Here is a 14,878-nt window from a genome sequence, read left to right on the forward strand (position 1 = left end):
GATATTGGTGGTGGTGGCAGAGGTGGTCCGGTTGTGGTGATGGTAGTTGTCAGGTGATGTTTAGAATGTAGAGTGGATGGGGAATGAAATGAAAAACAAAATGGGAGTGAGAAGTTGTTTTGATGGAATGAGATTTTTTGTATAATGGTTGATTTTATTCCGTTAACCAACCAAACACATTTTTTCATTTCATCACATTGATTCATTCAATTCCCCATTTCATTTCTGCATATCAAACATCGCCTAACTACGATAGTTTTATTACGAAAGTTGAAGCCATGCCTTGCGAATATATACCTGAACTCCCTCTTTACAAAACACTTATTGCATCATACTATGCAAAAATATCTTAAAACGATTTACTACAACTTCACCCTCACCATCTACCCAACTTCTATGCAATATCTTCCTACACTTGCAACCTTCAACGAAACTTCCCGTCAAAAAATCTTCGCGGTGTCGCATTCTCCAAAATCTTCGGGCGGGTTAATTTCATGAAAGTCTTTCCTTTCATTTCAACTATAAGTAAGCAAAATCTTGATCTACTAGAAAGTTAATGAATTGTTCCAAGAATGAATGTGATCGCGCAAACAAAAAACATAAAATCGTTATTGTATCGACCTAGTTAGTACAAATACAAATGCATTAGGTGCAAGGAATAAAAAAATAAAAAAATTAACAATAAAAGAAGGAAAGTTGAGTTTAATATACCTTTTTGTCCAGAAGTTGCTGCAGGAAGTGCAGGAATCTTAACAGCTGCTTGACCAAAAAGAGGTTTACAACACACGAAGATAATATAGGTTGGCATATTTAACCCGTTCAAAAAACGGTTCGTGTTAGATTTGACCTGTTTAATTGCATTGGTCGTGTTTGGGTTGACATGGTTAACCCGTTTAGATGAATAGATCAAGCCACTAGCCCGTTTATGACCCATTTAACCCATTTTTTTACAACCTGCAACTCGATTAACACACTTACAATTTGGTTATCACCCGCTACACATTTGACATGTTCAAATAAATGGGTTAAACGGGTCGCGTTTGGGTTACACGATTCTAAGTGCGTTCAGGTTAGGATTGATGTTTTAGATGCCAATAAAAATATGGGTTTGTTCCAACAAATCCTAATTTTGACCATTCATAAATTTTTCATCCCTTTGAATGTTTTTACACATCACCCTCCAACCGAACCTAATTTTGATCAATTTTGACCCATATGTGCCTTTTTAAAACAAAGGATATGACAATACCAAAGTTTAAAACAAGTGTGATTTCGTGGGCAGAAACATACTTTTGTTGCAAGATGAAGGGGCCGGATGTAAAACCGAAGGCCAAGTTGCGGGAATGTGATCGTTGAGATCACAAAGGAAGCTCACCCGTGACCGGTCAAATGTTGCATCCGTAGGCAAGCTCGGAAGAAGACATCCCGACTCTATTTCATCAACTATAACAAGTTAGATATTTGACTAATGGTCAAAACATACTATTCGTTAAAGTTGCTAACGAGATTATTTTAATTACCTTGCATTCCATTTGCTATGGTTGAGTTGAAGATTCCAACATGTCAAGAAATGATATAAACTATGAGGTTTGAGTAATATCATCGAAAAGATTCATGTCAAATAAACGGAAAAAAAAAAGAAAAAAAAAAGAAAAGAAAAAAGAAAACCTTGGAGGGAGAAATCTTGGAGGGTTATATGACAAAGATGAAAAACATTGTTGGTAACATTTTCCTTTTGTAACTTCTTCCCAAGTGAAGCCGCACAATTCATTGCTTGCAAATTGGTTAAAAAGCTCTGCTTTTGCAAGTGAGATACATAACTTCCCATTGCACGACAACACGTCGTCCGGTTGCTAATCTCGTCTCCACAACCTTGTGCGACGGGTTGAACATTTGGCAAAACCAATGGGCAAGCTGAAATCAACAAAACAATTTGTGTTTAGCCATTTAGTTACAAAATAACAATGATAGTAACAGATGGCCCTTCATACCAGCAAATATTGTCCGCTTTGTTCACTATTGTACTTACAAAATATTAAATTAATTCCCATTTTTTTAACTATTAAATACGTCTAAAAATTGACAATGTTTTTTTTCATATTTGTGAACAAGCCAAATATCCCACATGCGAGGAGGTAACATTAACCAAAAGTTTAACAGGGGTAACATAACAAAAAGAATTCTTTACTAAATAAATCATCGACTACCCTGCTTTCATTTTATGAAATATCTACCACACCTTTGTATGGGTGCAAGAAATACAGAGGTAAAATTGTCATAAACTAAAAACTCATTTAAACTCGGCATATATAAGAAATTCTCCATCTTTTGAAATGATTATGAAGATTGTATGAAGGATGATTGACTCACCTTTATTAAGCTTACAACTAGCTAAACCTCTAAGGACTTCTTTGGCTTGTAAAGGTTCAAGTTTACTTGCTAACCATCTCAGAGCAATACTTTTGCAATCTTCAATCACCCGAGTTGAAACATCAAAAGAAACTGAAGCAAGACCTTTTGCAGCCTCCGATATAGCATTTTGACACGTTTCCTGACAACACTCGTTAACGACATCAATCTTTCCACAATTAACCAGAATCTTGGATGTGTTGACTGTTTTTTCAAACTTGTCGACATCTTTAACCGGGCAAGAAGCTTCGGACAGGTTTGACGGGCCAACAGAACATATGTGCTGCAAACTGTTGTCTGCACCTTGACCCATGAGGATTTGGTCAAAGTCAGAAAGACAGTGGTTCGCGTGAGTTGAGTTTAGAGAAAGTTTTTTGGTTTCTTTACTCAATTGACCGATGAGAATCGTGAGAGTTGCTTCGAATTGTGGGCAGCATACAACATTCGCAAGGTACGGTGCGAATACCGTGAAACAATCGATTGCGGTAATTGTTATCATGCTATCTGTTGTGTTAAAGTCTAGCGTACAAAGGCCTGAAAATAGAAAATGACTGCAATTAATTTTTTTTAAAATATTATTTTTATTTGAAAATTTTAATTATTGTGGAAATAGCATACTTTCGGTAATCATATATTACTTGATTACAATAAGTAGATACTATTAACCGACAATTCAAATTTTCTTTTCAACCAAAAATAACAGTTCAGATTCGGTTATGTCTCGCTCCAAAACCGAACCATATATTGGATTTATGACCCAAAATTCAGTGTTTTGGGCTAAAAGTTTCAAGCCCAAATTCAATTATAAGGGGTTTATCAAAAGTTATAGGTCGAATTTCAATATTTTGGATCAATAGTTTGAAGCCCATATTCATTAATAAGGGGTTAACAAAAGTTAGAGGCCCAGTTTCAATATTTTGGGCCAAAAGTTTCAAGCAGAAATTCATTAATAGGGGGCTAACAAAGTTTTAGGCAAAAACTATGAGGCCCAATCTCAATATTTTAGGCCAAAAGTTTTAAGCCCGGATTCACCAATAAGGGGCTAACAAAAATTTAAGGCCCCATTTCAATATTTTGGGAGAAAAGTTTCAAGCCCGTATTCATTAGTAAGATGTTAACAAAGGTTTTAAGCAAAAAAGTTTTGAGGCCCAATCTTAATATTCTGAGCCAAAAGTTTTAAGCCTAAAATTATTATTTTCATTAAGGGATTGTTTGAAGCCCACTATCAATATTTTAGTCCAAAAGCTTTTGCCCGGGTTCAATAAAAAGCGTTTAACAAAAGGTTGATGCTGAATTTCAATATTTTGGGCCGAAAGTTTCAAGCCCAAATTCGTCAGTAAGCGGTAAACATGCATTTTAGGCAAATTGTTTTGAGGCCTAATTTTAATATTCTGTGCCAATTATCAAACCCAAACATTTTAAGTCCAAATGTGAAACTGAAAACGACCCATAAGCAAGCCCATACGCAATACCGAAAAAGCAAAATTTCGGTTTTGATTCGGTATGAGCCTAAAACCGACCCATGCACACCCCTACTAGCATGCCCATTATGCCACCATCAAATAAAGAGGGTGTGTGAAACGAACCTGATAACTTCGGGGCAGTGCTATTTGTGATTATAAAGGGAGACAATGGAGATGGCGCAATAAGAGGATAAAGAGGCTGAGGATTTCCGGTTGGAGATATCATAGGCAACAAGTTATCCACTTTTTGGTCAAATGCTAGTGAGTTTTTCAGTGAAGTGCAATGAGAGGCGTTAAACCCTGTTCAAATGATCGTGTGCCAATAAAAAAATATATCAACATTTGTAATAGTTTTTGTGTTTAAATGACATACATAATTGGGATCTCTATAGCATTTTGATTTATTACATTTGTAAGTCGTAACAGTTAACATTACTGAATTCTGAAGTCGAGTCTGGGCCTATAAACGAACCGGACCAAACGTTCTTGAACAATTCGGCACAAAGTTCGGTGTGTTCATTTAACTAAACTAACGAACGCAGACGCACGAATTGTTCATACATTTATGTTTGCTAATAATTTGCGTTCGTTCTTTACGTTTGCGAACTATTCATTTAGGTTTAAGACAAACGATTACGAACATGGCCATTTTCTTTTTTCAAAAAATTGTTCAGTTATATTCCTGTGTTGAGTTAATGTTAAATTAAATGACCGAACACGAGCATGTTACTAGTTTGACTATAGAAAGTCAAAACCCTAGAATTAGTTTTTATGGAACTATTAACCTTAAATCTTAAACCATCCAATCAAGTAGCAAACATTATTAATTAATTAATTAATATGCGAATCTGTTAAAACTTACAGTAAATCAGCAGAAATAAGAAGGAAATCTTGAGACTGAGCTTCTGAGCTTCGATTTGCCTCATGTCTGATAGGTTCCTTTGTTGTAGTAATGATAATGCAAATGCAAAATTAATGAGAGTTGAATTTTGGAAGCAAGATTTTAGGGAATATAGAAGTGGGGAGGTGTGAAGCGTGAAAGGTCATAAATGATGGAAGATGGCACTCATTTAGTTGTAGCTGTGCATTTATGTCATGACCCCACCTGAAAACAACAAACTAATAATAATAATAATCATATGGAGCTTTTATAGCTCGGGTGACGGGTTTGTGGCAAAGGAAAACAAACTCGTACATTAGACTAGAAAATCTTAAAGATGTTTATAACATAAATGAAAAAAAAAATATATTACCTAAATATAACAACATCAAACCTATAACATAAATGAAAACAAAAAATACACTACCTAAATATAACAACATCAAACCTAAATTCAGTAACCAAAAAGTCGTAACACAAAACTTACATGTATAAAAAAGAAAAACTTGAAATATGAATCAAATTACTCGAGGTTCAGATCTCTGCTATAACTGCAACATAGGTAGGCACAGCAAAATGCAAAGCGTCATCAAAGCCAAAATTGAAACTTTAAGCGACAAACTGAAAACAACATGAAGCACCAACCATTGCCGGTACCATATACAGATGAAAGAGGCGCCAGCACAATTGTACCCACGCCTGAACAACGAACAACAAAACATCATAGCAACCATTAAAAGGAACAGTAAAAGCAGGGTCGGCTCCGAGAAAGCAAAAAAATTTTTGGGCCGAAGGCGAAAATTTTTTTGGACCTTAAGTAAAAGGAGCATTTTGTTCGGTTTAAACAGTTTAATTTTTATGGGGCTTACTTGATTATAATTTAGGTTGTGTAAAAAACTTTTGTATAAAAAAAGAATGAAATATGTCTCAATTGAGCCTAGATTCCACAACCTCTTGGTTGTGAGTAATACCTATTTGTCACTAGGCCAAGCTAGTGGTTATGTAATCGTGTTTAAACATTAAATATACATATTGTTTTTAATATAAATACATATAACTTTTTTCAAAAAAAAAACGGGCCTAACGAGATGTCGGGCCTGTGGCCGTCGACCACCCTGCCACCCCAAGGGCCGGCCCTAAGTAAAAGTCTACCTAACCACCGTTGCCACCACCTAGGGTTGATGTGCGTCGGATAACCCTCACAACGAAGCTTTAATTAAAACGAAAATCCTAACCACACACAACCGGGAAGTGTACCGGTCGCAAGTAATATAACTCTAGGAAGTCCGAGTATCGAACACGAAGACACGAAAGACGCTAACGATTACGACCCTAGACACGACCTACCTAAGAATAATAATTAATTAATTTTTGATTTTTAAAATTGTTTTTATAAAATTACTTAACTGGACTGACTGACCTAACTGACAAAAGTTACCAAAAATAGAAAACTTAACGGAAAACTGACGGTGTTAACTTCGGATGGGAGAAAAACGTCTACCTAGGTCTGAATCAAATTGTAGGTCTAACAAGCTAATGGATTGGATGACTTCAAGACACCGGTCCCTAAAGATGACACGACTAAGGATCGCTCAGGCTCACTGGATTACCTCTCGGTCTCACTCAACAAGCCTAAACTACTCAAAATCGGCTAAAACGACCAAACCGGGAAATAATTGCTAACGTGTTCTAATGAAGGATCACCTCTCGGTCTCACCAACACTCGACCCTAATGGTAATGAATACTACACAACCAAGGATAGCGGAACAATTCAACTTAAACCAAAATAGATCAACTAGTCGCTCAAAACACCTAAACCTGACAAGAAACGAACTCGCTCTCGCGCAATCCTTATTCTAGCAAGCAAAGGCAATGAGACGACCCTACTTCCTATCACCTCTCGGTCTCAAAGAAGGTGTCTAACCGCTGTACTTAATCCAATAAATCATGCAACAAAACCCTACGGTGGTACCTACCGCAAACAAACCCTAAACAAAAAGTCTAGAATCAAACAATGTACCGATCAATCAATACAAAACTAATTAATCAACACACGGGGTTTATGCAATAAATCACCAAAATTTCCAGCCCTTAAACACAACCTATTTCATGTCTAAATCAAACTTTACAATAACAATTAAGGTCTATCAATCAAACAATCCATAAAACCTATCAAACACTAACAATAATCATCATTCCTAGGTAGAACTAACAAGATTAGCCGATCATATTATTTGGACAGCAGCAAACACTTAATAAAACCATCATTAAACTCATACCAATCATCTTAACAAACATCCAATGATCAACACTAATCATAAACAATTCAATCTCTCAATCAAGTGCAAAACTAGTTAACAATTAAACAAGAGAATTAAAGTTGTTGAACAATGTTATGAAAGAAAGGATATTGGGTGTTCCGGGCTGCTGTTATTGCTGCTGTTGCTGCTGTTGCTGTTGTTGTGCTGCTGTTGATGTTGTTGTGCTGCTGTTGATGTTGTTGTGCTGCTGTTGATTCCGTCCAGCAGCTCTTTTTGCTGATTAGGGTTTTATTTTTTTTATATAATATAATATAATATGGTCTTGGGCCTCCATGATGCATACGGGTCGGGCCTTGAGCTTTGTCTTGAACTTCTATGCGTAAAAGGCTCGTAAAAAGCTCGAAAAGTCCTGGTTTCTTCCTTTCTTTTACCCAAAACCTACAAGATTAATAAATGTATGTAAAACCTATCTAAAACGAGTAAAAACACATAAAATATAATATATTACGTAGATAAAAGGTGCGGAAAATACGTGTGTTTTACAACACATCAGGGGTCTCCATCCCTTCCGACCGTCTCCCCTTACCGCCGCACCACCACTAATTCCGCCCGGAAATGTCACCTGCGCAATTGCAAAACACCACGAGACCACCAGACCCCGATGTCGCCACACCACCTAGGGTTTCGAAATCTAACTCTCATCCGAGGTGTCTCCTAAAAGTCCATCGGACCACATTAGGGTCAAAGTAGGCACTTGATATCAAGCACAAGCTTTTAGATTGTGTGAACCTTCCATTTACGTATAGCAAAACTATTGAACTTTCTCATATCTACTTTTTATGATGTAATTTTCAAATCCATGAAGTTTTGTAGAAGGTCACATGCGAAATTTTTCTAGGTTTCCTAAAAATAAACTTGTTTATCCCTGCTGCCACTTCCCCAATTCCATTATGGTTTTACCGGGCCAAGCCACCCCAACTTGACTTAAACCTTTTGCCACATGATTAAACATTTCGACTCATATACAAACTATAAACTCTAGCTTTTTTTCAAGTGCACGCAATTACAAATGCATTCTCTTTTATTTTTATTTTTCTTTTTCTGCCTTTTGGCTTTTTGCAATTTTTTTTATACTCATATTACATGGCTTTGCACGAACAGAAACAAATACAAAAGATAAAACAACTAATATCTACAGACGATCATGTGACTCAAGGCTTGAGTATGACCCAGCTTTTCATTCCAGTCCTGTCACGAGCTTAGTTAAACAAACAAAACCCCTAAGATGTTTCCCACTATAGACAGGCCATTTAAGAGGTTCAATTAGGTCAACAACCAAACCGCGCTTTCATTCTCAAAGGCTGAGCCTACCGACACACGATTACTGAGTCTAAACCGTTCGGTTTCCATACATTACGTGCGGGTCTAATGGGCACTGTCCTTATTTATTATATATATATTTTGAAAACGCCAAGAAGTTATAAAATAACCACTACTCGGTAATAATATCATTTCCTGTTTAACGTAGAGAAAACAAATTTCAAGGGACTATTTTTTCAAAATTTTTCAAATTTTATTTATTTATTTATTTTTTTTATTTATATTTTTTTTTCAAAAATTTTCCTACAACTAAGTAAAATAGACCCCATCCCCACACTTAGAACGAAATCGTCTTCGATGAGTACAAGGAAAAGAAATAAAATAAAATAAAACAGAAAATAAAAAGATAATATACAAGAGTAAAAACAAAGAACGGGTTACTCTCCTGGTTTGTGTGCAGAATCTTCAACAGCTGAATAGTATCCAAACGACCGTATAGCATTTCATTCGCGGCCGCAACCTCGGGAGAACCTGCAGAACTCAAACTCAAACTCGCTCACATGTAGCGGCGTAAAATATAACCTGCAGAACTCAAACTCGCTCATAATATAACCTGCAGGACTCAAACTCGCTCACATGTAGCGGCGTAAAATACAGAAAACATAACATAAACAAATAAACATATTTTTGTATTTTTGGTTTTTATACTTTTTTTTTTGGTTTTATTTATTTATTTTTTTTTACTTTCTAAGTAGACAAAACAAATAAAACAGATAGCAAACACAAATATAGAAATACAAACTCTACAACTTGGGCAGTCTCCTGAGAGATGCGTCCACACGTCTACATCTCGGAGAGTGGGTCAAGGTAGAATACCTCGACCGTCTGATCAGTCATCGAGTCGCTAGTGTAGTGCATCAGTCAATCACCGTTCACCATAAATGTCCCGCCTTTATCCTTTATCTGAACAGTGCCATCCGGGAAAACCTCAGTAATCATAACCGGACCTGACCAACGGGATCTCAACTAGGTTTTCCTATGTAATTAAATGCATCTTTGCATGCTAAATCTGCATGTTATATTCGTTATTGATCGATAAGTTTGTTTTAGGCTTAATCGGTGGCTGCCCTTTCTCGCATCTTTCGGGGCTGTTATAATTGAAGTTTGTGCTCCGTCATCTTCTTAGGTATGTCTAGTGTAATATACTTTAGTATCATGAGTTTTGGCATTCGTTAGATTGGTCAACTGTTAATGAGGTGAAAACTAGGTTTCGGTTGTCTAGTTAGTCAATTGTTGCGTCTAGCGCGTTGTTTGAGGGAATTAACAACCAATTCGGACGTTATAGCCTCGGTATGATTTCTTGGCTGTGAAAAACTTTATTTTTATGTTATTGGGGCTTAATTGGTTCTCGGTTACTCAAACGGGTCGGTACGGCGCAAATTCGCGTTTATTGGTAATTTGTGCATCGTGCTTGCGAATTACCGACCCATCCAACTCGTGTAGCGTTGTGTTGACTTGTTGGCTGTGATTTTACTAAATTTGGTCCACACAGGGCTGAGTCGGTATCTAAGTGCATAAACAACCCGTTAACGCGCGTATTCGATAAAGTCAACAACTTTCGGGGGTAAATTGGGAACCCTTTGTCCCCGGGATTAACTAAGGGTGGTTTTGGTAAATACATAGCCTCGGGGGCTGATGTAATTGAATTTGGTAACGTCAAGGCTTTAGGTCAATCAAATCATGTTAGAACAGCTCGTAGGATAAACGAGTCGGTACGTTTAGTTAGTAATCTTTGTGTGCAATCCGACAGGCTTGTAAACTGTGGATTGGCTTTGAAGTTCTCAAACTCTTTGGTGTTTGTGTGGCTCGTTTAAGGTGATTTCATGATGCCCCTTTTAAATCTTTTTACGTTTTGGGCTAGCATACACACCGTAATATGATTTTACACGATTTTACTTGTTACAACTATTCGGATGGTATTACATAGCCTTATTCGTATTTGTGCATTTATAAAACTATGAGTGGATTATATTCTATGCCTTAGGATATTTTAGACTCGTTTATGGTCATATATTCCTTAATGTTATACATATTACTTGTACTCTAAGCTCGAGGTTACTATTAGGCCTAGTATTGAATGCCTAGATTATCCATTATTTATGGATTGTATGTGATGATAATGTTGGTTGGATATTTGAATTAGATGAATGTGTATGTGTGTATGTGAATGTGTATGTGTTGGTAAACTGTGACCGGGTCAAATATATTACTCGGGGAAGACCCCGGGAGAGGAGGCCCGCGTTGTATGTTTATGACGCGGCTGGGTCAAATATATTACTTAGGGAAGACCCGGGGTGAGGAGGCCTGCCGTTCTATAAACCGTGGTCGGGTCAAATATATTACTTGGGGAAGACCCGGGGTGAGGAGGCCCGTATAAAGTGTTTGGTATGTTAAACCACGACTGAGTCAAATATATTACTTGGGGATGACCCGGGGTGAGGAGGCCCGTATAAAGTGTTTGGTATGTTAAGCCACGACTGAGTCAAATATATTACTTGGGGATGACCCGGGGTGAGGAGGCTCGTGTTGCGTTACGGATGGATGGTGATCTTGGCCGGGCCAAACTATACGACTCAGGTTCTTAAATCCTGTGGCGGGCCCTGAAAAGCCCGTGAGGGGGGAGGCTCGTGTGGCATGATCATCATCGGATGTTACGTGTTTAGGTTGTACGTGTGCTCGACCCTGAATTTAATACGTGGATGTTATATATATATATTGTTATATATATAGGGATGTACTTAAAGGATGTTTATATATGTATATTTTGTATATGTACATATGTATGAGAATGTTTAGTCTTCGGTAGTGATGACTTAATGAATGTACTCTTTTTATTTTTAAAGTTTTGGCATGACTATCATAATTTCCATTACTGATATTATTTATTTAAAACTTGAACTCACTCAACTCAAGCTGACTTTGTGTGTATGTTAGTGTGAGTTTCAGGTTTAGAGGAGGATGCTTACCACTTGGACGTGCTCGAGACTACTCGAAAGGTTGAAGGCATTTTTGGTCGAGGATTTCCAATGAAACGGATATTATATTTATATTTGATTTCGGACACTTGTACCCCCATATTTGGGATTTTTTTAAATAATTACACTTTTTCCGCGGTTATTTACTCTGAACTTGTTTTAAGTAAAAACGAATCGTTTGGTTTTAAATATTTGTGAAATTGTGGATGTGATTACCAACTGTAGGATTTATGGGATTCGGGGTCTTACAAGTTGGTATCAGAGCCATGGTTCGAGGGATTCGAGCATTCTCGAATGCTTGGACTCGAAATGAAAAAGAAAGGACTAGAAATGACAACCGCGAGTAGCTGCACGCCAAGAGGTAAATTTTTATATTTGTTTATTCGTTTTTATAAGTATTAGAGTTCTATTGTCACACCCTCAAAATCCACTAACGGAGTTTTACCGTCAGAGGGTGTGAACTAACAGGATCGGAATCCTTAGTTATAATCAAACCATAAAACAAAGTTTCAAAACCATGAAAACGTTTACGAGTAATTAAATGCGGAAGCGTAAAACCATAGAAAACAATGTTACGTCACGCAGGACGACTTAAAACCCAATGATAACAGTTAAAACTAAGTTTGCATAGTTAAAAGTGTTTCAAGCAATGCATGTTCCTAAATCGCGCGCCCGCCTCGGCTACCTGAGAATAACATACTAAAAGTGTCAACACAAGGTTGGTGAGTTCACAGTTTATATAAAATAAAGCGCTTAGCGTTTGCGTTCAGCGTTTTGCGTTACAGCGTTTTGCGTTACAGCGTTTTGCGTTACCAGATAGTGTTATGTCAATTATATATCTATAGGTAGCTAGCCTATAAAACAAGTATCACTAAGTGTTCGACACCGAAGCTGACTGTTTATCATTTGCCTTGCCACCAGGTCATCCAGACCATGGTATGTGTTTAGCCAAGATTACACCCACTCGACCTCCAGTTGAGTTTAGCGTTGGGTGGGGTTTGTCAAACCCAGTAGTACTACTCAACAATGACTCGCTATTATCCAATATTAAACGGTTCGATGTGAATGAAGGACTTTAGTTAACGCGTTTGCCACTTAGTCTTTACAAGTGATATATAATCTATATTAACAAAATCTTAAATGCGTTTTCGGAGTATGTTATCTCCCCCAAGTGAAAAGCGTTTAAAAAGTTTAAAAGGGGAAAGTGAAACTCACTGTTTGCGAAGTATTCCCAAAATAATTCACCAAGATGCGCGTCACAGAAAAACACTCTCTAGCGTTCAAAAACAATAAAGAGATTTTTCTAAGTGTCGGAATATTATCGAGTCTCTAGACCCGGCACATAATACCTATGCACATAACATGTTTCGTGTTTCGTTTGTGAATCGTGTGTGACTTTAACAAATGTATTTGTGATACGTTACATGTGTAAGCAATTATTTGCGTGTCATGTATTCATTAAGTACATCACTAGCAATTACTCCCCGTAAGGGCAATTTGGTCAACACATAACAATTAACTAGCAATTATTCCCCGCAAGGGCATTTTGGTCAAAACACGACAATTAATTAGCAATCATTCCCCTCAAGGACAATTTGGTCAAAACACGATAATAAATTGGCAATCACGTTGTTTCATGCAACTTTCACAAAACTCAGCAACTAGTTTCTTAACGACAGAATTCTACTTGAAAAACTAGTCTATCTCACCGATCATAGCATCACAATTAATTTACCAAAAATCATCACAAAAGCATATATGTCTTAGGTTCCCAGAACATATTTTATTATATTTTTATTCCACATAGGTTTCTCACAATCATCAAATCATTACAGCAAACTCATAACAGTCAAATTCATGCGCAACAGAAAGTTATTTGAAATTCCCGTTAAACGAAAAATTCAATAAATGCAAGACCACTTGGGTTAGTTTCCTAACTCAATAAGTCAACTTCTAGAAGTGGAACCAACCCAATTGGTCTCGTAGTTCATGGGATATAATATTTACAAAACAACCTAACCGCAGGTCTAACAGCTCAGCTTTGCACAACGTTTTTGTAAAATCATAAAAGTTAACTTTTACACGTCCAAAAATTGCAAATTTATATTCTTTAGAAACTATACTCAACCTAGTTTTCTGTAGTATTAATAATCTCAACCAATTTTCAAATTTACACTTCATTACAGTCAATTAAACATCAATAACACAATCTGTCCAGAAACTGTTTGCATCCAAACTCAACATATTAACTATCTATGGACCATCATTCATTCATATAACACTCTAGACTCCATAATCACTATCCATGCATATCAATTACACATTACATACATGATTAGGGTTTTTGTTTGAACTCAAATCAAAGACACAAGCAATTAACATGTAACAATATCCATTCTAGTTATCATATCATCATCAAATCAACAACAATCATATAAACTACATACACACATAATTGGCCTCTAGGGTGTTCAATTAACCCATTAAGCATCGAAATTAAGTATAAAGGATGCATAGGATAGTCGTTTATACCTTCCTAGCACCTTAATCTTCAATCAAAGGCTTGAGAACTTGATTGTATGTGTGTATATTGGTGGCGGCAGCCGTGAGGGGGGGGGGGGGAAGAGGAGTCCGATCGGGATTTTGGGTGGGGAGAGAATAATAAATTAGGGTTTATTATTATTATTATTATTATTATTATTATTATTATTATTTATAATAATACTATGTTACACTTTGGTCCCTCCACTTCTAAGTATTACTTATCTAGCTTAAACTAACTTGTTTACATCTTGAGTTAGTGTTTATAACGATGTTATCACACAACACATAAGTCTAACACATAATTATCACATAATTACTGTTTTGACGTTTTTCGTTTATTCACCAATCGTTTGCGTCAACTCGTTTGCGTTTCGGTGCAATTCCCGAAAGACTACACATGTAGTAAGTGTTAAGCGTCATTTAAACCCTAGTTTAAATGTAATGAGGTGTGCGTTATAGATTCAGTGATCTTAAGTTTGAATTGACGGAGTTGAGTTAACGGAGTTAACCTGAAATTGACGATTGTCACATCATTCCCATGTTAAAGAATTTTCGTCCCGAAAATTTGAGTCAGGTCGTGATGAGTGTCTGAAAAAGTAAGAAAAATTTTCAGTTTGTCATATCATCGCCTAGTAGAAAGAAATTTCGTCCCGAAATTTAATTCATACCTCCGGTGATTTCTGACGGTTTGCCGGGTTTCGCGGTTTTCTGTGTTTGGTCAGCCCTTCAAAAAGGTGAGGATTCTTTTTCATCATTTGGTCTTCGCGTTCCCACGTGAACTCCGGTCCACGTCTCGAGTTCCAACGAACCTTAACGATTGGAATTTTGCTGTGCTTGAGCGTTTTGGTTTACCAATCCAAAACTTCGACTGGTTCTTCAATGAAGCGTAATTGTTCATCAACTTGCAGTTCATCCAAAGGGACTACTTGGGTTTCATCAGATAGGCATTTCTTCAAATTGGATAC

General features: G+C 36.8%; 1 protein-coding gene across 1 annotated transcript; it reads right to left on the reverse strand.

Annotated features, from left to right (window-relative positions):
* Positions 1–370: 370 nt before the first annotated feature.
* Positions 371–4,798, reverse strand: LOC143616814 (putative GPI-anchored protein At1g61900). Its single transcript, XM_077089537.1, has 7 exons — positions 4,735–4,798; positions 3,996–4,172; positions 2,371–2,943; positions 1,669–1,914; positions 1,521–1,535; positions 1,291–1,431; positions 371–756 (listed from the first exon to the last, which is right to left on the reverse strand). The coding sequence occupies exons 1-7, from the start codon at positions 4,796–4,798 to the stop codon at positions 626–628; spliced, it is 1,347 nt and encodes a 448-aa protein (XP_076945652.1). The 3' UTR covers positions 371–625.
* Positions 4,799–14,878: the final 10,080 nt, after the last annotated feature.

This window comes from Bidens hawaiensis, unplaced genomic scaffold, assembly GCF_021521415.1.
Source record: "Bidens hawaiensis isolate Kalapana, Puna unplaced genomic scaffold, B.hawaiensis_p1.1 tig00002307_1, whole genome shotgun sequence".
NCBI classification, from domain to species: domain Eukaryota; kingdom Viridiplantae; phylum Streptophyta; class Magnoliopsida; order Asterales; family Asteraceae; genus Bidens; species Bidens hawaiensis.